This window comes from Dreissena polymorpha, chromosome 4 (genome assembly GCF_020536995.1).
Source record: "Dreissena polymorpha isolate Duluth1 chromosome 4, UMN_Dpol_1.0, whole genome shotgun sequence".
Taxonomy (NCBI): Eukaryota; Metazoa; Mollusca; class Bivalvia; order Myida; family Dreissenidae; genus Dreissena; species Dreissena polymorpha.
In genome coordinates, this window is record NC_068358.1 from 26,085,851 (window position 1) to 26,108,113 (window position 22,263).

At 38.0% G+C, this 22,263-nt stretch overlaps 1 protein-coding gene across 4 annotated transcripts in view; it reads right to left on the bottom strand.

Annotated features, from left to right (window-relative positions):
• The window catches only part of LOC127878043 (amyloid protein-binding protein 2-like), a 34,007-nt gene extending 11,749 nt beyond the window's left edge, over positions 1-22,258 (bottom strand). For 2 of the 4 annotated variants that reach the window (XM_052424442.1, XM_052424441.1), the window contains exons 1-10: positions 22,123-22,258; positions 20,456-20,664; positions 19,196-19,493; positions 15,159-15,294; positions 13,097-13,789; positions 8,702-8,826; positions 4,917-5,022; positions 3,488-3,692; positions 2,347-2,527; positions 1,950-1,979 (exon numbers count right to left, since the gene is read on the bottom strand). In XM_052424442.1, coding sequence (XP_052280402.1) covers positions 1,950-1,979; positions 2,347-2,527; positions 3,488-3,692; positions 4,917-5,022; positions 8,702-8,826; positions 13,097-13,789; positions 15,159-15,294; positions 19,196-19,493; positions 20,456-20,664; positions 22,123-22,166 — 2,027 coding nt within the window. In that variant the 5' untranslated portion in view covers positions 22,167-22,258. The remainder of the gene's footprint in view (positions 1-1,949; positions 1,980-2,346; positions 2,528-3,487; positions 3,693-4,916; positions 5,023-8,701; positions 8,827-13,096; positions 13,790-15,158; positions 15,295-19,195; positions 19,494-20,455; positions 20,665-22,122) is intronic. The other 2 variants (XM_052424444.1, XM_052424443.1) reach the window with 1 other exon arrangement.
• Between the last annotated feature and the right edge of the window lie 5 nt (positions 22,259-22,263).

The window sequence follows — 22,263 nt, forward strand, 5'->3', positions numbered from 1 at the left end:
ATTCATGTGCAGCCAGCGTAGGTCCAAAACCAGCGTGCAAGGTTTGTCATAAGCAGACAGGATAGCTATGGACCAGATTCCGTAGATGCACAGTCTTGGATGTAGCTTCTTTGGCTGCATATGGCATAAGACCCATTTTTGCATGACTTGGTTCATATAGTGTGTGAGATATTATAAAACAAATAACAAGGGATAATTCTAAAATATTGTCTCAGCGATAACATATTGCAAAACATGGAATGACGAGGTTGATGGCACAGGCAAATGATATATCGCGAAACATGACAATTTTATATCAGTGTCTGATATTATCATTTTTTCCCATTGTAATAGAAACACAATAAACAATTTTTTATATTAATTATTTAATCCAATTTGCAATCTAAACATTTAACATCAATCAGGCCTTTTCCTGACCATTTTGGGAAAAAATGAAAGTTTGGGATTGGGATTTTTTGTGTGATTTAGGAAAACTAATTTAATAAAACTCTTTATTATAATTTAAATTAGAAGAACACAAATACAATTAATAATAATTATCATTTGAAAGATGTAATTAAAATAAAATTGAGATATAATAATCATTATAATCACACTTCTTTCTAAACAAATTTATATTTACTTTTGGAAATTCTGATTATTTTTTCTGCAATTTTTTTCATATTCGGTTTGGGAATGAGTCCGTTAAAGGACCCATAGATACGACAGGAAAGGGCCTGTCAATTTTATTGAAACTTAAAATAAGCATTAACATTAGACAAATAAAAACTGAATGCAGCAAACAAACCGCACTGAATGTATGTAGCAAAATGACTAAAAACTAGCAATGACCAATAGGCAGTAGTGTAAAAATATTGTTTAAGCATAAAATAAGCTGATCTTACTGATCATACACTTATGTATTTCATGCAAGTCAGACTTAAATAAAACCTTAATATGAAATATGCTTTAGCAGTTCTCCAGCTAGGATTTGAAAAGGGCAGGGGGGGGGGGCTATTTTGTCAAAAGGGCACTTTCTAGCGCACAGTATTTTGTTAAAAGGGCACTTTTCAGCGTGAGGTCATATCTGGAATGCTCCCTGTGGCATATTAATTTTTATATTATTAATAATTTATAGAATATATTATCTCCATTTTTATTAAACCATGCAAATAAAATGTCTATAAAGAGGAATTCATTAATAACAATGTAGTAGGCCTATAAGATTTATAAATTTCAACATGTTAAAACAATTAATTTTTTTAAATAAATAGAACAAGATTATTACCAAGCAATATATGTCCCCTACCGGCTTCACCATTGTCAGAAATTCCACCATTGTCAGATTTTTTTATATATTTGTTGCCATAGCAACCAGAATTTTCGACGTAGGAACAAAATGAAATGACGTTCATAATGTCCATATTGCCATCTATCCATTTTTCAAGTTTCATGAAAAAATATAAAGAACTTTTAAAGTTATCGCAGGATCACGAAAACCACCTTTTTCAGCAGTATTTCTAGTCTATTTGTTGCCATAGCAACCAGAATTTTTGGCGTAGAAACAAAATAAAATGACGTGCATAATGTCCATATTGCCATCTATCCATATTTTAAGTTTCATGAAAAAATATGACGAACTTTTAAAGTTATCGCAGGATCCAGAAAAGTTTGACAGACAGACAGACAGACTCAGACGCACAGAGCGCAAACCATAAGTCCCCTCCGGTGAAACCGGTAGGGGACAATAAAGACAACTGAGCTTTTAGTCAAATAGAAAATAAAAGAAGCCTTCAGTGAGTAAATAAGAACAAACTGGTAGCTTTAAGTCAGATAATCAGAATATACCAGCAGCTGATCATGATCCTTCATGAAGGGAGCATATGGTTGGTAAGATAATGTAGCCATAAGGATCAGGGGAGGGAACTGGGGAAAGAAATCAGGGCTAGGGGAGGGAATTTGGAACTTACGGATGTTTCGCCAGTTCGGGCATTGTATTTCTGAAGATCAATCATACACAGCAATGAAAACATACAGACAAAGATAAGTCTTAAAACAACATCATCAAATCAAATTACTTCAGGCTCAGCCTTTAGTTATTGGTAACAAAGTATAACCCTCCAGCATTACATGTTTGAATATGTGTTTTTTATATTAAAAAAAAAGCCAGCAATCTCTCTTAATAAAGGTAATTTCAATAAATTTTATAGTAAAACTTTCTGATATTATCTTAATACGTATAAACACAAAAAACACATCAGCTTATTCACTTTGTTGAAAAACAACAAGAAAACAAAAACTTGGAATGATGACGACATTACTCGTAAAAAACCCTGGAAAGGACGTCTGTTTGCGGGCCTATCTTACCTGTCCATTTTAGAGTAGACCTGCCCGAGCAGTGAGTAGACCTGTGCAGTGCGCAGGCTGACCTCCCCATAGTGCTGAATGACCAGCTCCAGGGCCTTGCGTGCCTCGCCCTCAGCCAGGGCCAGGGTCCGGTCCTGGGACTCCTTGCTAGCGTGGAACGCCTTCCACTGAAGAGCAGACGCTGAAATTGAATTTAACTCTTTCAAAGCTGGAACCGAATTTCGAAGGCCTTTGCAAACAGTTTGGATCCAGATGAGACGCCACAGAATGTGGCGTCTCATCAGGATCCAAACTGTTTGCTATTCTGATAGTATTCTTTGAAAAAAAAATCGAAGAAAATGCTAATTTTAGAAATTCAGCAGACAACATTTTTGCAGACGACAAATTTTCCAGCATGCAAAGGGTTAAACTGTTCACTTTATGAATATCAGAAAACGTCAATGTTATAGGAGAACCTTTTTAAGGACTGTGTATGGATATCAATGCCTTCTCATTTTATAAACATTACCAGGCATAGTCAGTTTTCAAGAATATAAATAAGATTTTAAAAGTCCCTGTCTCTAATGCCTCCTACAAACATTGGAGAGCAGATTACAAAGTCAGTTGGCAAAAATACTAGATAACCTTAATGAGTATGCAAAATAATTCAAAGACAAAATTATTTTTTTTGCAATCTCTCTCATTTCACGTTCTTTCTTATTTTTTCACCAAATACAAGAAACACTGTGAAATGTGAAATTTGAATAAGACATAATACTATAAATGGAAATATATATGGTGCTTTTCTCTCACAAAACTGTGAATTCATGAATGTCATCTAGATAATTTAGATATAATAAGCTATTTCCTTGAATTTCTTATTAACATGGACTGTGTTTTAGAGCATTTGAATAGTATTTTTTAACCAAATTCATGGATGCATGGACACAATTTCATTTTTAAGGATTTTATTCGAATCAAAACAAAATGTTTGCGGTAAAATCCGTTAAAACAAAGCAATTCTACACCTGGATTATTCAACCAAATTCATGAAAACAAAGCATTGTTGACACAGCAAATTTTATTGTAATTTAATGTGTAAGTTATTGTTATGTTAAATGGCTAGTTTTAACATCACATGATAGTGCTCTCTATGTTTTACCGGATGTATGGAGGAAGAGGTAGAGCATGGGATGGTCCTCTGTGAGTATCCTCCTGGCGATACGCAGCCCCTCATATGCGTGATAGTAATACTTCTCTGTGTCAAACCTCTGACACACCATCAGCGCCTTGCTGGCCGCACGGTGGGCAAACGCCAGCTCAATGGTGTCACAGCAGTAAATCTTCTTGGCAGTCGATAGGGTGTACTGAAACACCAGAATACATTTAATTAAATTATAAACATATGGAAATAATGCACATAAATTGTAAATGAAATCACTGAATTTATGAATATCACATTGGTTACCTATTACAATTTATTATCAAAATATGAGTTTTAAGCACTTAACTAAACACATCTGTGTACTAATTACTAGTATATGCATATGCATAGTTTTCTATGCCTTCAAAGTCTGAAGGGAGGTTAATTCCAATATCAAAATGAAGTCGAATTAAGTGGATGTATTTGTAGAGTTCAAAGGCATCATGCATGCAAGTAGAAAAGCTTTGTAGATACACTATTGATGTAAGATGAAAACACATCATTTTGGGTTAACAAAGTATTTGAAGCTTATGAATTTAAAAAATTACAAGTAGGTCAATATAAAGATAACAAGAGCACCGCATAACGGGTGCCACGCTAGCTGCGAAAGCTTGTCAGAATTTTTTTAATTATTTTTTTAAGAGGTCACAGTGACCTTGACCTTTGACCTAGTGACCCAAAATGGGTGTGGCATGTAGAACTCATCAAGGTGCATCTACATATGAAGTTTCAAAGTTGTATGTGGAAGCACTTTGATTTTAGAGCCTATGTTAAGGTTTCAGCACGACGCCGGTGGACGTCGGACGACGAGCAGGCTATGACAATACCTCGGGTTTTCTCCGAAAACAGCCACGCTAAAAATTACCTCAGGTGATGCATGTGTGTTGAAAGTGTTCATAGATAACTAACATGCAAGTATTAAAGCTTTGTAGAAAAGAGTAATGGTATTAGACGAAACGCGCCATTTGGAATTACAAAGAATTTGAACCTTCTGAATTAGTTTAAGTCCTAAATCAGATTAATATCAAGTTCAAATGCAACATTCATGCAAGTATCAAAATTGTTTGGCAAATAGTATTGATGGCGTCAAAAGTGTCTACTAGGGTTAACCAGGTACAGATGGAGAGAATAGTACAAAGGCCTGGAGATGTAGATGACAACAATATAAGACACAATATTGTGAAATGACATTATAGCCATGTCATTAATTTATATGTACCAGAGTTATTTCACAAAATAGCTATCGACGTGTAAGAAAAGAATACAATAAGCAAAACATACAAACTTCAACAAAATATATATATTTCCTCAATACCTATATATTTTGGATATAACTGCTCATCTTATTACAACACAAGTTCTAGCCCCAATTTCAATGTGGACATACCATTGCAAGCTGCAACCCTGACTCATCCTGCTTAAACTCCGTAGAGAAGTGGCACAGATGTAGCAAGGCCTTTAGGTAGAGAGGATTCCTCTTGCCAAAGTGATGACTGCAAAAACAGATATAGACAACGTTAAACTCTGTGGAGCAGTAGTACCTTCAGTTATAGCAGATATAGACAACGTTAAACTCTGTGGAGCAGTAGTGCCTTCAGTTATAGCAGATATAGACAATGTTAAACTCTGTGGAGCAGTAGTGCCTTCAGTTATAGCAGATATAGACAATGTTAAACTCTGTGGAGCAGTAGTGCCTTCAGTTATAGCAGATATAGACAATGTTTAACTCTGTGGAGCAGTAGTGCCTTCAGTTATAGCAGATATAGACAATGTTAAACTCTGTGGAGCAGTAGTGCCTTCAGTTATAGCAGATATAGACAACGTTAAACTCTGTGGAGCAGTAGTGCCTTCAGTTATAGCAGATATAGACAACGTTAAACTCTGTGGAGCAGTAGTGCCTTCAGTTATAGCAGATATAGACAACCTTAAACTCTGTGTAGCAGTAGTGCCTTCAGCTATAGCAGATATAGACAACGTTAAACTCTGTGGAGCAGAAGTGCCTTCAGTTATAGCAGATATAGACAACCTTAAACTCTGTGGAGCAGTAGTGCCTTCAGCTATAGCAGATATAGACAACGTTAAACTCTGTGGAGCAGAAGTGCATTCAGTAATAGCCGATATAGACAACATTAAACTCTGTGGAGCAGTAGTGCCTTCAGTCATAGCAGATATAGACAACGTTAAACTCTGTGGAGCAGTAGTGCCTTCAGTTATAGCAGATATAGACAACGTTAAACTCTGTGGAGCAGTAGTGCCTTCAGTTATAGCAGATATAGACAATGTCAAACTCTGTGGAGCAGTAGTGCCTTCAGTTATAGCCGATATAGACAACGTTAAACTCTGTGGAGCAGTAGTGCCTTCAGTTATAGACGATATAGACAACGTTACACTCTGTGGAGAAGTAGTGCCTTCAGTTATAGCAGATATAGACAACGTTAAACTCTGTGGAGCAGTAGTGCCTTCAGTTATAGCAGATACAGACAATGTTAAACTCTGTGGAGCAGTATAGTAGTGCCTTCAGTAATAGCAGATATAGACAACATTAAACTCTGTGGAGCAGTAGTGCCTTCAGTTATAGCAGATATAGACAACATTAAACTCTGTGGAGCAGAAGTGCCTTCAGTTATAGCCGATATAGACAACGTTAAACTATGTGGAGCAGAAGTGCCTTCAGTTATAGCAGATATAGAAAACGTTAAACTCTGTGGAGCAGTAGTGCCTTCAGTTATAGCAGATATAGACAATGTTAAACTCTGTGGAGCAGAAGTGCCTTCAGTTATAGCAGATATAGACAACGTTAAACTCTGTGGAGCAGAAGTGCCTTCAGTTATAGCAGATATAGAAAACGTTAAACTCTGTGGAGCAGTAGTGCCTTCAGTTATAGCAGATATAGACAATGTTAAACTCTGTGGAGAAGTAGTGCCTTCAGTTATAGCCTATATAGACAATGTTTAACTCTGTGGAGCAGTAGTGCCTTCAGTTATAGTAGATATAGACAACGTAAAAAACTCTGTGGAGCAGTAGTGCCTTCAGTTATAGCAGATATAGACAACGTTAAACTCTGTGGAGCAGTAGTGCCTTCAGTTATAGCCTATATAGACAACGTTAAACTCTGTGGAGCAGTAGTGTCTTCAATTATAGCAGATATGGACAACGTTAAACTCTGTGGAGCAGAAGTGCCTTCAGTCATAGCAGATATAGACAACATTAAACTCTGTGGAGCAGTAGTGCCTTCAGTCATAGCAGATATAGACAACGTTAAACTCTGTGTAGCAGTAGTGCCTTCAGTTATAGCAGATATAGACAACGTTAAACTATGTGGAGCAGTAGTGCCTTCAGTTATAGCAGATATAGACAACATCAAACTCTGTAGAGCAGTAGTGCCTTCAGTTATAGCAGATATAGACAACGTTAAACTCTGTGGAGCAGTAGTGCCTTCAGTTATAGTAGATATAGACAACGTTAAACTCTGTGGAGCAGTAGTGCCTTCAGTTATAGCAGATATAGACAACGTTACACTCTGTGGAGCAGTAGTGCCTTCAGTCATAGCAGATATAGACAACGTTAAACTATGTGGAGCAGTAGTGCCTTCAGTTATAGCAGATATAGACAACGTTAAACTCTGTGGAGCAGTAGTGCCTTCAGTTATAGTAGATATAGACAACGTTAAACTCTGTGGAGCAGTAGTGCCTTCAGTTATAGCCTATATTGACAACGTTAAACTCTGTGGAGCAGTAGTGCCTTCAGTTATAGCCGATATAGACAACGTTAAACCCTGTGGAACAGTAGTGCCTTCAGTTATAGCAGATAAAGACAACGTTAAACTCTGTGTAGCAGTAGTGCCTTCAGTTATAGCAGATTTAGACAACGTTAAACTCTGTGGAGCAGTAGTGCCTTCAGTTATAGCAGATATAGACAACATTAAACTCTGTGGAGCAGTAGTGCCTTCAGTTATAGCCGATATAGACGACATCAAACTCTGTGGAGCAGTAGTGCCTTCAGTTATAGCCCATATAGACAACGTTAAACTCTGTAGAGCAGTAGTGCCTTCAGTTATAGCAGATATAGACAACGTTAAACTCTGTGGAGCAGTAGTGCCTTCAGTTATAGCCGATATAGACAACGTTAAACTCTGTGGAGCAGTAGTGCCTTCAGTTATAGCCGATATAGACAACGTTAAACCCTGTGGAACAGTAGTGCCTTCAGTTATAGCAGATAAAGACAACGTTAAACTCTGTGTAGCAGTAGTGCCTTCAGTTATAGCAGATTTAGACAACGTTAAACTCTGTGGAGCAGTAGTGCCTTCAGTTATAGCAGATATAGACAGCATTAAACTCTGTGGAGCAGTAGTGCCTTCAGTTATAGCAGATATAGACAATGTTTAACTCTGTGGAGCAGTAGTGCCTTCAGTTATAGTAGATATAGACAACGTTAAACTCTGTGGAGCAGTAGTGACTTCAGTTATAGCCGATATAGACAACGTTAAACTATGTGGAGCAGTAGTGCCTTCAGTTATAGCCGATATAGACAACGTTAAACTCTGTGGAGCAGTAGTGCCTTCAGTCATAGCAGATATAGACAATGTTAAACTCTGTGGAGCAGTAGTGCCTTCAGTTATAGTAGATATAGACAACGTTAAACTATGTGGAGCAGTAGTGCCTTCAGTTATAGCAGATATAGACAACGTTAAACTATGTGGAGCAGTAGTGCCTTCAGTTAAAGCAGATATAGACAACGTTAAACTCTGTGTAGCAGTAGTGCCTTCAGTTATAGCAGATATAGACAATGTTAAACTCTGTGGAGAAGTAGTGCCTTCAGTCATAGCAGATACTTCTTACTAAAGTGATAGCTGCTGCATTCAGACAACTTATAAAAGGATCCACACTCTGATTGATCACAAAGCTTATTATTGAAGTCCTCATACAGGATTTCATTTGTAATTTTTTTTTTTTTTATATAGTTTTTATATGTTTATGTTTGCTAATAGTAAATATACTCAGCAATCCTGTGTTAAAAAGGTGACAAAAAGTCACTAATAAAACTAATCAAAACCTTATTAAAAGCATCTGAAAGCTTTTTTGACCCTATGTTATGCACATTTATGTTAAAGTACAGAGCTATGTCAATTACATCTTTTGGCATTAAATTGAAGTTAAAACTACTGGTACTTACTGTGCAAACTGTGTGGCATATATGGCCAGTTTCTCAGCCTTCTTCACCTGCCAACGTGCACAGAAAGCCATTACAGCGTTACACAGAGTGTTCACCACGACTACTTTGTCCGTCTCCTGAACAGCCTGTAACAGGAACATCAAAGTCAATTTGACATGTTCTATTTACATACATACTAGTCTTATTGGAGTGAAACAAAAAAATATATAAATGCCTTACTGCACATTGCTGGAAATGCTGGAAATATAACACAGCATGAAATGAGATAGATGGTTTTATCTGCAAGTAAACTTCATAAAGTTCCATGTACTGTATAAACAATTGAAAAAAAACAAGTGAAAAATAGACATTCCTTGATGTAACAGCATACCAGCAAAACATCATTCACTACAGAATAACAGGAAGCCAATCCCTCACCATTAATCAATGGAAACAAACAAAAGAGCCCTTACATATCCAAATAATAAATATTCAATCATGTACATAGGAACGGAACTCTGAGAAAACAGGGATTAACGATTGTGCATTAAGTGACGTCACAGATTTGCCAGTGCAGTCCGCACCTGCTTATCAGGGACGACACCTTCCCTTTAAATGGCATTTTTTGTTTAACGGAATTCTCTTCTCAATTTAGACATAAAGAGTTGTCCCAGATAAGCCTGAGCAGACTTCACAAGCTAATGAGAGTCAACACTTTACACACATGCATTTAGACTTCACAGGCTGATGAAAGTCAACACTTTACACACATGCATTTAGACTTCACAGGCTAATGAGAGTCAACACTTTACACACATGCATTTAGACTTCACAGGCTAATGAGAGTCAACACTTTACACACATGCATTTAGACTGAGCAGACTTCACAGGCTGATGAGAGTCAACACTTTACACACATGCAATTAGACTGAGCAGACTTCACAGGCTAATGAGAGTCAACACTTTACACACATGCATTTAGACTTCACAGGCTGATGAGAGTCAACACTTTACACACATGCATTTAGACTGAGCAGACTTCACAGGCTGATGAGAGTCAACACTTTACACACATGCATTTAGACTGAGCAGACTTCACAGGCTGATGAGAGTCAACACTTTACACACATGCATTTAGACTGAGCAGACTTCACAGGCTAATGAGAGTCAACACTTTACACACATGCATTTAGACTGAGCAGACTTCACAGGCTAATGAGAGTCAACACTTTACACACATGCATTTAGACTTCACAGGCTGATGAGAGTCAACACTTTACACACATGCATTTAGACTGAGCAGACTTCACAGGCTGATGAGAGTCAACACTTTACACACATGCATTAAGACTTCACAGGCTGATGAGTCAACACTTTACACACATGCATTTAGACTGAGCAGACTTCACAGGCTGATGAGAGTCAACACTTTACACACATGCATTTAGACTTCACAGGCTGATGAGAGTCAACACTTTACGCACATGCATTTAGACTGAGCAGACTTCACAGGCTAATGAGAGTCAACACTTTACACACATGCATTTACACTGAGCAGACTTCACAGGCTAATGAGAGTCAACACTTTACACACATGCATTTAGACTGAGCAGACTTCACAGGCTGATGAGAGTCAACACTTTACACACATGCATTTAGACTGAGCAGACTTCACAGGCTGATGAGAGTCAACACTTTACACACATGCATTTAGACTGAGCAGACTTCACAGGCTGATGAGAGTCAACACTTTACACACATGCATTAAGACTTCACAGGCTGATGAGAGTCAACACTTTACGCACATGCATTTAGACTGAGCAGACTTCACAGGCTGATGAGAGTCAACACTTTACACACATGCATTTAGACTTCACAGGCTGATGAGAGTCAACACTTTACACACATGCATTTAGACTTCACAGGCTGATGAGAGTCAACACTTTACACACATGCATTTAGACTGAGCAGACTTCACAGGCTAATGAGAGTCAACACTTTACACACATGCATTTAGACTTCACAGGCTGATGAGAGTCAACACTTTACACACATGCATTTAGACTTCACAGGCTGATGAGAGTCAACACTTTACACACATGCATTTAGACTTCACAGGCTAATGAGAGTCAACACTTTACACACATGCATTTAGACTTCACAGGCTGATGAGAGTCAACACTTTACACACATGCATTTAGACTGAGCAGACTTCACAGGCTGATGAGAGTCAACACTTTACACACATGCAATTAGACTGAGCAGACTTCACAGGCTCATGAGAGTCAACACTTTACACACATGCATTTAGACTGAGCAGACTTCACAGGCTAATGAGAGTCAACACTTTACACACATGCATTTAGACTGAGCAGACTTCACAGGCTAATGAGAGTCAACACTTTACACACATGCATTTAGACTTCACAGGCTGATGAGTGTCAACACTTTACGCACATGCATTTAGACTGAGCAGACTTCACAGGCTAATGAGAGTCAACACTTTACACACATGCATTTAGACTTCACAGGCTGATGAGAGTCAACACTTTACACACATGCAATTAGACTGAGCAGACTTTACAGGCTAATGAGAGTCAACACTTTACGCACATGCATTTAGACTTCACAGGCTGATGAGAGTCAACACTTTACACACATGCATTTAGACTGAGCAGACTTCACAGGCTAATGAGAGTCAACACTTTACACACATGCATTTAGACTGAGCAGACTTCACAGGCTGATGAGAGTCAACACTTTACACACATGCATTTAGACTGAGCAGACTTCACAGGCTGATGAGAGTCAACACTTTACACACATGCATTAAGACTTCACAGGCTGATGAGAGTCAACACTTTACACACATGCATTTAGACTTCACAGGCTGATGAGAGTCAACACTTTACGCACATGCATTTAGACTTCACAGGCTGATGAGAGTCAACACTTTACACACATGCATTTAGACTGAGCAGACTTCACAGGCTAATGAGAGTCAACACTTTACACACATGCAATTAGACTGAGCAGACTTCACAGGCTAATGAGAGTCAACACTTTACACACATGCATTTACACTGAGCAGACTTCACAGGCTGATGAGAGTCAACACTTTACACACATGCATTAAGACTTCACAGGCTGATGAGAGTCAACACTTTACACACATGCATTTAGACTTCACAGGCTGATGAGAGTCAACACTTTACACACATGCATTAAGACTTCACAGGCTGATGAGAGTCAACACTTTACACACATGCATTTAGACTTCACAGGCTGATGAGAGTCAACACTTTACGCACATGCATTTAGACTTCACAGGCTGATGAGAGTCAACACTTTACACACATGCATTAAGACTTCACAGGCTGATGAGAGTCAACACTTTACACACATGCAATTAGACTGAGCAGACTTCACAGGCTAATGAGAGTCAACACTTTACACACATGCATTTAGACTTCACAGGCTGATGAGAGTCAACACTTTACACACATGCATTAAGACTTCACAGGCTGATGAGAGTCAACACTTTACACACATGCAATTAGACTGAGCAGACTTCACAGGCTAATGAGAGTCAACACTTTACACACATGCATTTAGACTTCACAGGCTGATGAGAGTCAACACTTTACACACATGCATTTAGACTGAGCAGACTTCACAGGCTAATGAGAGTCAACACTTTACACATGCATTTAGACTTCACAGGCTGATGAGAGTCAACACTTTACACACATGCATTAAGACTTCACAGGCTGATGAGAGTCAACACTTTACACACATGCATTAAGACTTCACAGGCTGATGAGAGTCAACACTTTACACACATGCATTTAGACTGAGCAGACTTCACAGGCTAATGAGAGTCAACACTTTACACTCATGCATTTACACTGAGCAGACTTCACAGGCTAATGAGAGTCAACACTTTACACACATGCATTTAGACTGAGCAGACTTCACAGGCTGATGAGAGTCAACACTTTACACACATGCATTTAGACTTCACAGGCTGATGAGAGTCAACACTTTACACACATGCATTTAGACTGAGCAGACTTCACAGGCTGATGAGAGTCAACTCTTTACACACATGCATTTACACTGAGCAGACTTCACAGGCTAATGAGAGTCAACACTTTACACACATGCATTTAGACTTCACAGGCTGATGAGAGTCAACACTTTACACACATGCATTTAGACTGAGCAGACTTCACAGGCTAATGAGAGTCAACACTTTACACACATGCATTTAGACTTCACAGGCTGATGAGAGTCAACACTTTACGCACATGCATTTAGACTCGTTTTCTCAGAGCAAGACTAAGATGTGGAGGATTGATAATTAATGATTTGAAAATGTAAGGGCTCTGTTATTTGCATCATATGTATACTCACCTTGAGAGCACTCTGTGCCCAGGAGTATGCCGGGTTTATTGAGCCAAGCTCCAGGAGCATGTGGCTCAGCTCATTCTGTAGCTCCCCCTCGTTGATGATGTTCTGACCGAACGACATCATCTTGATCTGCCATGTCATCTCAACGGCGTACTGGTACGCCTGACTCGCAGACAGGAAGTTGTAGTTGCGGTTGCGGAGGTGCATCAGCTTGACATAGCCCCTATACTTGGTCATCCAGATATCCAGGTGGTGGGACTCGCTCAGGAACTGCATCAGTACCGACATGACCTTCTCAGCGTCTGTGTAGTAACCATACTCTGTCATGAAGTCAATGAGTTGAAATGCCAGCGAGGTGAAGTGCTTGACGCTTTCTGAGTTCCTCGCTTGTTTGGTGTTACTCTTCAAAACTGAGTAGAAAGAGGTGACAATGTCTTGCAAAAGATTCACATCATTGGCTTCCAATGACTTCAGGTATTTAAAATACAGATGATAATATTGCGGTTCTCTAAATATCTCCTGAACAATATCGCACATGCAGAGCTCGAAGCCCGTCGGCAGCATTTTACGGCGTGCAAGTACAGTGACGATCTCGAGTTTCTTGATACGCTCCAGCGCCCTTGTCTCATGCTCCAGTTGCTCCCGGTCTGCAGGGTCTGAGGACCGGCCCAGCTGGTGCAGATGCTCCTGAGGGACCTGGGACAAATAAGGGGCTTAGATTTATGCTTTACAACTCAGATACGCATTTTAACGTGTTTGTAGTGTCTAACAAAATCATATTAAATTTAAGACCTTTCTAACTAGAATACAGTCTTCATTTTTTCCAAGCCTTAATACTGATGAGCTGCAAACAGCATAAAACCTGAACAAACTGCGAGTCACTCGCAGGTTGATCTGGTTTTAGGCTGTTTGCATATAGCCATTTTCAATTGCTTGTGAGCCGGAAAGGTTTAAACCTTCAGTAATACAAATAGTATTTGTCTGACACTAATTGTCATATATTTAGGTGGGTCGTCTCAATCACAAAATCAAAAGTCCATCTGACATTCAAGTCCAAAGTCTAATATCAGACTTTATTAAAAAAAATCCATGAATTTAATGAATCCACAAAATCTAATTAAAATTATTATAAATGAATCTTCAGTATCTATTTGAGCTTACTTGCATTTCAAAATTACGGCTTATTGAGACACTCTCATTTTTCTCTCTTGTGTAGATGCTTGTGAGCGCTCACATTGTGGGGATTAAGCATAGAACCGCCTGCTCAATAGCTGGCAGACACCATTAAATTATCCAATATATGCAACCACAAGACTTATCACCTAATCAGCTTGCCGAAATTTCTCTAAAACTTCTTAAATAAGTAGTTATAACACTATTGGCTTGATCTCTCTAGTGTCATATTACATTCAGTGCACATTCAGTATGTTGGAATAAAAACAGAATTCATTAAAATTGTGAGCAAGATGTTAACAATACTTTTTTAGTTTGATGTAATAATAATTTTCGGGAATGAGAATATTATCTTAAACAAGAGCACCGCATAGCGGGTGCCAATGCTCGGCTGCGGATGCAGTTTTGAATAAATGAAGGCTTGTCAACATTTTTTTTTAGAGGTCACAGTGACCTTTGACAAAGTGACCCAAAAATGTGTATGGTGCAGCTACATATGAAGTTTCAAAGTTGTATGTGGAAGCACTTTGATTTTAGAGCCAATGTTAAGGTTTTAGCACGGCAGATGAGCTAAAAAACACCTGTTTAAAACTGAGAAAATTTAAGCCAAAAGCCTTGTTTACATTTTACAATTTAATAATGTATAATGTGCAATAATGTCATAATTAATTAAGACTCTTTCGCTACTTCTGATTAAACAAAACTCAAATTTGATAATGTCATATTACATTTTGACAAATATCATGCTAAAGTGAGAAATACAATGACTCAATTTAATAACATTTACTTATACAGCAACCCTTACAAATACTGAAGACACATTTAACACCATAAATAAGTCAGCTTATCTCACTGCTGTTCACAAAAATTAACACAACAATATAGTCCATACCGTGAGCAGGGATCGAAAGTTGTCTGGTGTGGGGATCCACTGCTGAAAGTACCCCTTGACAAGCGTCACTGAGTCATTGGTCTTCTCAAACGTTCCACTCCACATGGAAATCTTCTCATCCTTCTCATCAACCTCTCTGCAACACACAAAATATACATACATTCCTCGCTCTGGGAAAATGGGGATTAAATGCATGTGCGTAAAGTGTAATGGGGACTAAATGCATGTGTGTAAAGTGTAATGGGGACTAAATGCATGTGTGTAAAGTGTAATGGGGACTAAATGCATGTGTGTAAAGTGTAATGGGGACTAAATGCATGTGTGTAAAGTGTAATGGGGACTAAATGCATGTGCGTAAAGTGTAATGGGGACTAAATGCATGTGTGTAAAGTGTAATGGGGACTAAATGCATGTGCGTAAAGTGTAATGGGGACTAAATGCATGTGTGTAAAGTGTAATGGGGATTAAATGCATGTGCGTAAAGTGTAATGGGGACTAAATGCATGTGCGTAAAGTGTAATGGGGACTAAATGCATGTGCGTAAAGTGTAATGGGGACTAAATGCATGTGCGTAAAGTGTAATGGGGACTTAATGCATGTGCGTAAAGTGTAATGGGGACTAAATGCATGTGCGTAAAGTGTAATGGGGACTTAATGCATGTGCGTAAAGTGTAATGGGGACTAAATGCATGTGCATAAAGTGTAATGGGGACTAAATGCATGTGCGTAAAGTGTAATGGGGATTAAATGCATGTGCGTAAAGTGTAATGGGGACTAAATGCATGTGCGTAAAGTGTAATGGGGACTAAATGCATGTGCGTAAAGTGTAATGGGGACTAAATGCATGTGCATAAAGTGTAATGGGGACTAAATGCATGTGCGTAAAGTGTAATGGGGACTAAATGCATGTGCGTAAAGTGTAATGGGGATTAAATGCATGTGCATAAAGTGTAATGGGGACTAAATGCATGTGCATAAAGTGTAATGGGGACTAAATGCATGTGCGTAAAGTGTAATGGGGATTAAATGCATGTGCGTAAAGTGTAATGGGGACTAAATGCATGTGCGTAAAGTGTAATGGGGACTAAATGCATGTTTGTAAAGTGTAATGGGGACTAAATGCATGTGCGTAAAGTGTAATGGGGATTAAATGCATGTGCGTAAAGTGTAATGGGGACTAAATGCATGTGCATAAAGTGTAATGGGGACTAAATGCATGTGCGTAAAGTGTAATGGGGATTAAATGCATGTGCGTAAAGTGTAATGGGGACTAAATGCATGTGCGTAAAGTGTAATGGGGACTTAATGCATGTTTGTAAAGTGTAATGGGGACTAAATGCATGTGCGTAAAGTGTAATGGGGACTTAATGCATGTGCGTAAAGTGTAATGGGGACTAAATGCATGTGCGTAAAGTGTAATGGGGACTTAATGCATGTGCGTAAAGTGTAATGGGGACTAAATGCATGTGCATAAAGTGTAATGGGGACTAAATGCATGTGCGTAAAGTGTAATGGGGACTAAATGCATGTGCGTAAAGTGTAATGGGGACTAAATGCATGTGCGTAAAGTGTAATGGGGACTAAATGCATGTGCGTAAAGTGTAATGGGGACTAAATGCATGTGCGTAAAGTGTAATGGGGACTAAATGCATGTGCGTAAAGTGTAATGGGGACTAAATGCATGTGCGTAAAGTGTAATGGGGACTAAATGCATGTGCGTAAAGTGCCAAATGGGGACTAAATGCATGTGCGTAAAGTGTCATCCCAGATTAGCCTCTGCAGTCAGCATGAGCTTATCAGACATGACACTTTTCGCTTTTGTGGAATTTTTTGTTCAAGGAAGTTTTTTCTAAACAAAAATTCAGTATAGGAGGAATGGTCAATCTGGGACAACACTTTACAAACATGTATCTAGTTCCTTTTTCTCATAGCGAGATTCATATACGACAACAATTATTTCAAACCTCTCTTCAACACACACAACATGCATACATACACAACAACAATAATTTACAACCTCTCAGCAACAAACATAGCATACATAAATATGCAACAATTATAATTTCTAACCTCTCTGCAACACACGCAGCATATAACAAGATGTGTTTGTGAAACACAATGTCCCCCTTTATGATGTTTGACCTCGAAGGATGACCTTGACCCCTATATGATGTTTAACCTTGAAGGATGACCTTGACCTTGACCCTTCACCACTCAAAATGTGCAGCTCCATGAGATACATATGCATTTCAAATATAAAATTGCTAGCTTCAATATTGCAGAAGTGACATTACATGAGCAATTTTGACCCATATATTTGACCTTGAAGGATGACCTTGACCTTGACCTATTACCACTTAAAATGTTCAGCTCCATGAGATACACATGCATGCCAAATATCAAGTTGCTATCTTCAATATTGCAAAAGTATTCATAAAACAAGGGCTGTTTGTAAAACATGCATGCCCCCCATATGGGCTCTAAGTTGTAGTGACAGCCATTTTGTAAATATGTTTTTTGTCACTGTGACCTTGTCCTTTGACCTAGTGACCTGAAAATCAATAAGGGTCATCTGCGAGTCATGATCAATGTACCTATGAAGTTTCATGATCCTAGCCATAAGCTTTCCTGAGTTATCATCAGGAAACCATTTTACTATTTTGGGTCACTGTGACCTTGACCTTTGACCTAGTGACCTGAAAATCAATAAAGGTCATCTGCCAGTCATGATCAATGTACCTATCAAGTTTCATGATCCTAGGCATAAGCGTTCTTGAGTTATCATCCGGAAACCATTTTACTATTTCGGGTCACCGTGACCTTGACCTTTGACCTAGTGACCTGAAAATCAATAGGGGTCATCTGCTAGTCATGATCAATCTACCTATGAAGTTTCATGATCCTAGGCATAAGCGTTCTTGAATTATCATCCGGAAACCATTTTACTATTTCGGGTCACAGTGACCTTGACCTTTGACCTAGTGACCTCAAAATCAATAGGGGTCATCTGTGAGTCATGATCAATGTACCTATGAAGTTTCATGATCCTAGGCCTAAGCGTTCTTGAGTTATCGTCTGACAACCACCTGGTGGACGGACCGACCGACAGACAGACCGACCGACCGACAGACCGACATGAGCAAAGCAATATACCCCCTCTTCTTCGAAGGGGGGCATAATAAGCGATTTGGGCCACATATATTTGACCTCTGACCTTGAAGGATGACCTTGACCTTTCACCACTCAAAATCTGCAGCTCCATGAGATACACATGCATGCCAAATATCAAGTTGCTATCTTCAATATTGCAAAGTACTCATAAAATGAGTGATTTTGGCCACATATATTTGACATCTGACCTTGAAGGATGACCTTGACCTTTCACCACTCAAAATGTGCAGCTCCATGAGATACACATGCATGCCAAATATCAAGTTGCTATCTTGAGTATTGAAATACTGCAAAAGTGTACATTAAATGAGCGATTTTGACCGATATATATTACCTTTGACCTTGAATGATGACCTTGACCTTGACCTTTCACCGCTCAAAATGTGCAGCTCCATGAGATACATATGCATGCAAAATATCAAGTTGCTATCTTCAATATTGCAAAAGTTATTGCAAATGTTAAAGTTGGCGCAAACCAACCAACCAACAGACCAACAGACAGGGCAAAAACAATATGTCCCCCACTACTATAGTGGGGGACATAAAAATATGCAACAATAATGATTTATTAATTCTAACATCTCACCCTATAAAGAAACACACTTCAGAACATTTTACATACAACATTATACCACCAATTATTCCCTTTCTTGAATTTGTAGTTGTATTTTATGTAACTGTTTTATTTATTCTTTTGATTGAAAAAACCCCTCTCTAAACTGATATTGAAAGAATAAAAGTACCTTAAGCACAACCTATTTAAATGTAGTTTTTTTAACTTTTGTTTTTCTATTATTTATTGTTAATCAAATGTTATAATCGACAGTGCAAGTTTACAGAATTCATGTATAGCTCCTCATGATTACCTAAGACTGTTGTCTTCTTTCTCATCTTGTTTTCTCTCATCATCCAGAATAAGTACATTCTGAGCCTGCCCATTCGCTTTAATGTTTGGCAAAGGGTCATACTTCGGTAGCTTAAATGAGTCCTTTCTTGGATTGGGGAGTTCTGAAAATTTGGATTGCTGTGAATTTGGTCGGTGGATGACAGTGTTGTCTAAGAAATCAACCAGCAGTCTATATCGTTTCTTGATGTCTTGGGCTGCTTCAGGGTTTTGCAGGGCTTCACGAAATGATCTGTACCAGTCAATATGCTGACCTTTACCTAGAATACAATAACTTGACATGAACAAGAGATGTGTTTGTCAGAAACACAATGCCCTCTCTTGCGCCGCCTTGAAATAAAATTTCAATATATCATTTGGCAAGTTTACAAATTATCTCCCTTTTAAAGCCTATTACTTCCGTTGGATTGTATTTTTTTACTTTTGACCTTGAAGGATGACCTTGACCTTTCACCACTCAAAATGTGCAGCTTCATGAGATACACATGCATGCCAAAATATCAAGTTGCTATCTTCAATATTCAAAAAGTTATGACCAAACTTTAACGAAGGTTAAAGTTTTGGTTAAAGTTTTGGGACACAAACATACAATGACTGACAGACAGACAGACAGGCCAAAAACAATATACCCCCGATCTTTCGATCCGGGGGCATGCAAGTGAATATTAAATACCTATTATTTCTCACACATAGTGATTTTTTTCCTTCTTTACAAAGTACCTGTAAAAGGTACTTTACCAATCGAGTACAAACTATAAAAATTCCCAATTACCGCCTGAGAAATTCCCAAAATGAATGAACATTTCGTTAACATTGTTCGAAAAAGAGCATTACATGAAAGTTAACAAATAAAATAAGCATTGAAACTAAACATTTCAAGCTAAAATTCATGTTAATGAAGATTTGAAATTGAATTGATTTGAGCAATTTATATCAAACAATTTTAAAGATCCATAATTCTCAATCTGATGATTTCTGTTCAGGACGTGAATTTTCCAGATTTCAGGGTTATACTAGCTTATTTTCCCTATGGGTATGGTACAGGTACTTTTCCCTAATTGACAAAAGCAATATGATGAGACCATTGTCATTGTGATGGCTTTCTTTTTGCATAAGATGGTTTTGAACCAAGTGCAGTGGACACTGTTTCTATAACACAGTGACCTGTAATGGCTGTATCAGCAGACAAAAATACACAGCACGAATATGTAGTATTTTATACCTGGCAATAAATCCACAAGTATTCTGGCTTTGTCTGAGTGAGAGGAGCCAGCATGGATCTTCTTTAAGTCTTCCTCAGACAAGACTTGTGTGTCAATCAAGTGGTTGAGGATGTGTTCCACTCGCAACTCCTGCACAAGAGCTATTCTGTTTATCCTCAGTCGCATCACATTTTGCTTGTCCATACCAGATTCTCTTGTTGGCTCTGGACTGGACAAAATCTTATTTCATAAGAAGGCAATTACAGTGTAAGAAATATGACTGGTAATTTGTGAACTTATGCTATTTTCATGCAAACCATAAATAATGGTTCACTAGTACCTAGGTCATACATGTTTTCATATCAGTGCATACTGTTATAACTCTAAGTTTTTGGACACTCTAAACTATTATACACCCCCTATTTTGGTCAAAATTAAAAAAATTGTGCCTAGAAATTTTGGGACATACTGAGGGTTTTCTTCAATAATTTATTACTCTAAATTTTACCTCAGTACATTTTACAGCGCTATTTTACCAGATTTCTTCTCTGACTTTTCGCATATCTGGTGTCACTTCCATCACCTGTTTTAATTGTTATATATGTCGAACACATGTCTGCATGTTTATCTCTATGCGCATGCCCACTGACCGCTACCCGGCACAAGCACATGTTATCTGCCAGTTGTAAAATAAACGTCTTAGAAACAGCACGCTTGTGTTCTTGACATGATTGTCTATAATAAATTGCCTTATCACATTTGTGATACTACTAAGACTATGTATATTGCACGACAAACAAACTATAACTAGTTAAAACAACATAACATAACATTTATGACTGGATTAAGGTCATAAAACCTGGCAAATGACTGCCTTAGGGCCCTACCAATTGCGTAATTGGGTAAATAACCATGTACATGGGTAATAAAAAATGGATTCACCCCTGAGAGATAACTATGACAAATAATAAACGCTTCAAAACAAAAAGCACCCCTATTACTATACAAATAATTTAAGGTGTTAGACTACGGCTGATGAACAAACAAAGACTTAATAGTTTGCAGATTTATATTTAAGTGCCCTAATTTCAGGTTCATACTAGAGTATAGGTACTCATCTTTGAACCCGTTGGTCAAAAAAGTTTTACTTATTGCAAACCCACATCTGAATGTCAATGCAACAGTTTTAATTTGTCCATAAATTTTCGGACACATATTTTTTATATATTTTATCTTATCTTCAGTTTGGGACTGAAGTTATTTTTAAGTGTACGAAATCTTAAGAGTAATAACAATAGCTTTTGTTGGCATGAGTTCCAGTCCAACTACAACCAGGTAGCAAAAAAAGTTAGTTTGGCATATATGTTGCTGCTATGTAAATATATGTTTGTAAAAGTAAAACACGTAAAACACGTAAGATTTTCATTTTCCTCTAGTACTGTTTTACTTTATGGAAATACTGCAGATATTAAAAGTTAATGTAACATTTCGCTTAGTTTACATTATTTTTCAAATGAAAAAGAGACCATTTGGTTTAAAAAAAATATATAAAGTCAACATATACATGCGGTTATCAAACAATAAAAATTACTAATTTGGCTTCCCTAGCAACTTATGATTGAAATTTGATTGACCAAGTGCTATTGAAGATGGAAATGTAAGCATAAACAATAGACATAAATCTTACTCAGACAGAACAAATGTTCCTTTTCTGTTTACAGCGGCTGTCATATCTGCTTATTGTTTTTTTACGCTTCTTTGTAAAACAAACAATAACCTAACACAAAATAATCATCAAAACGTCGCTAGACAGCCATTTTTCGTCATT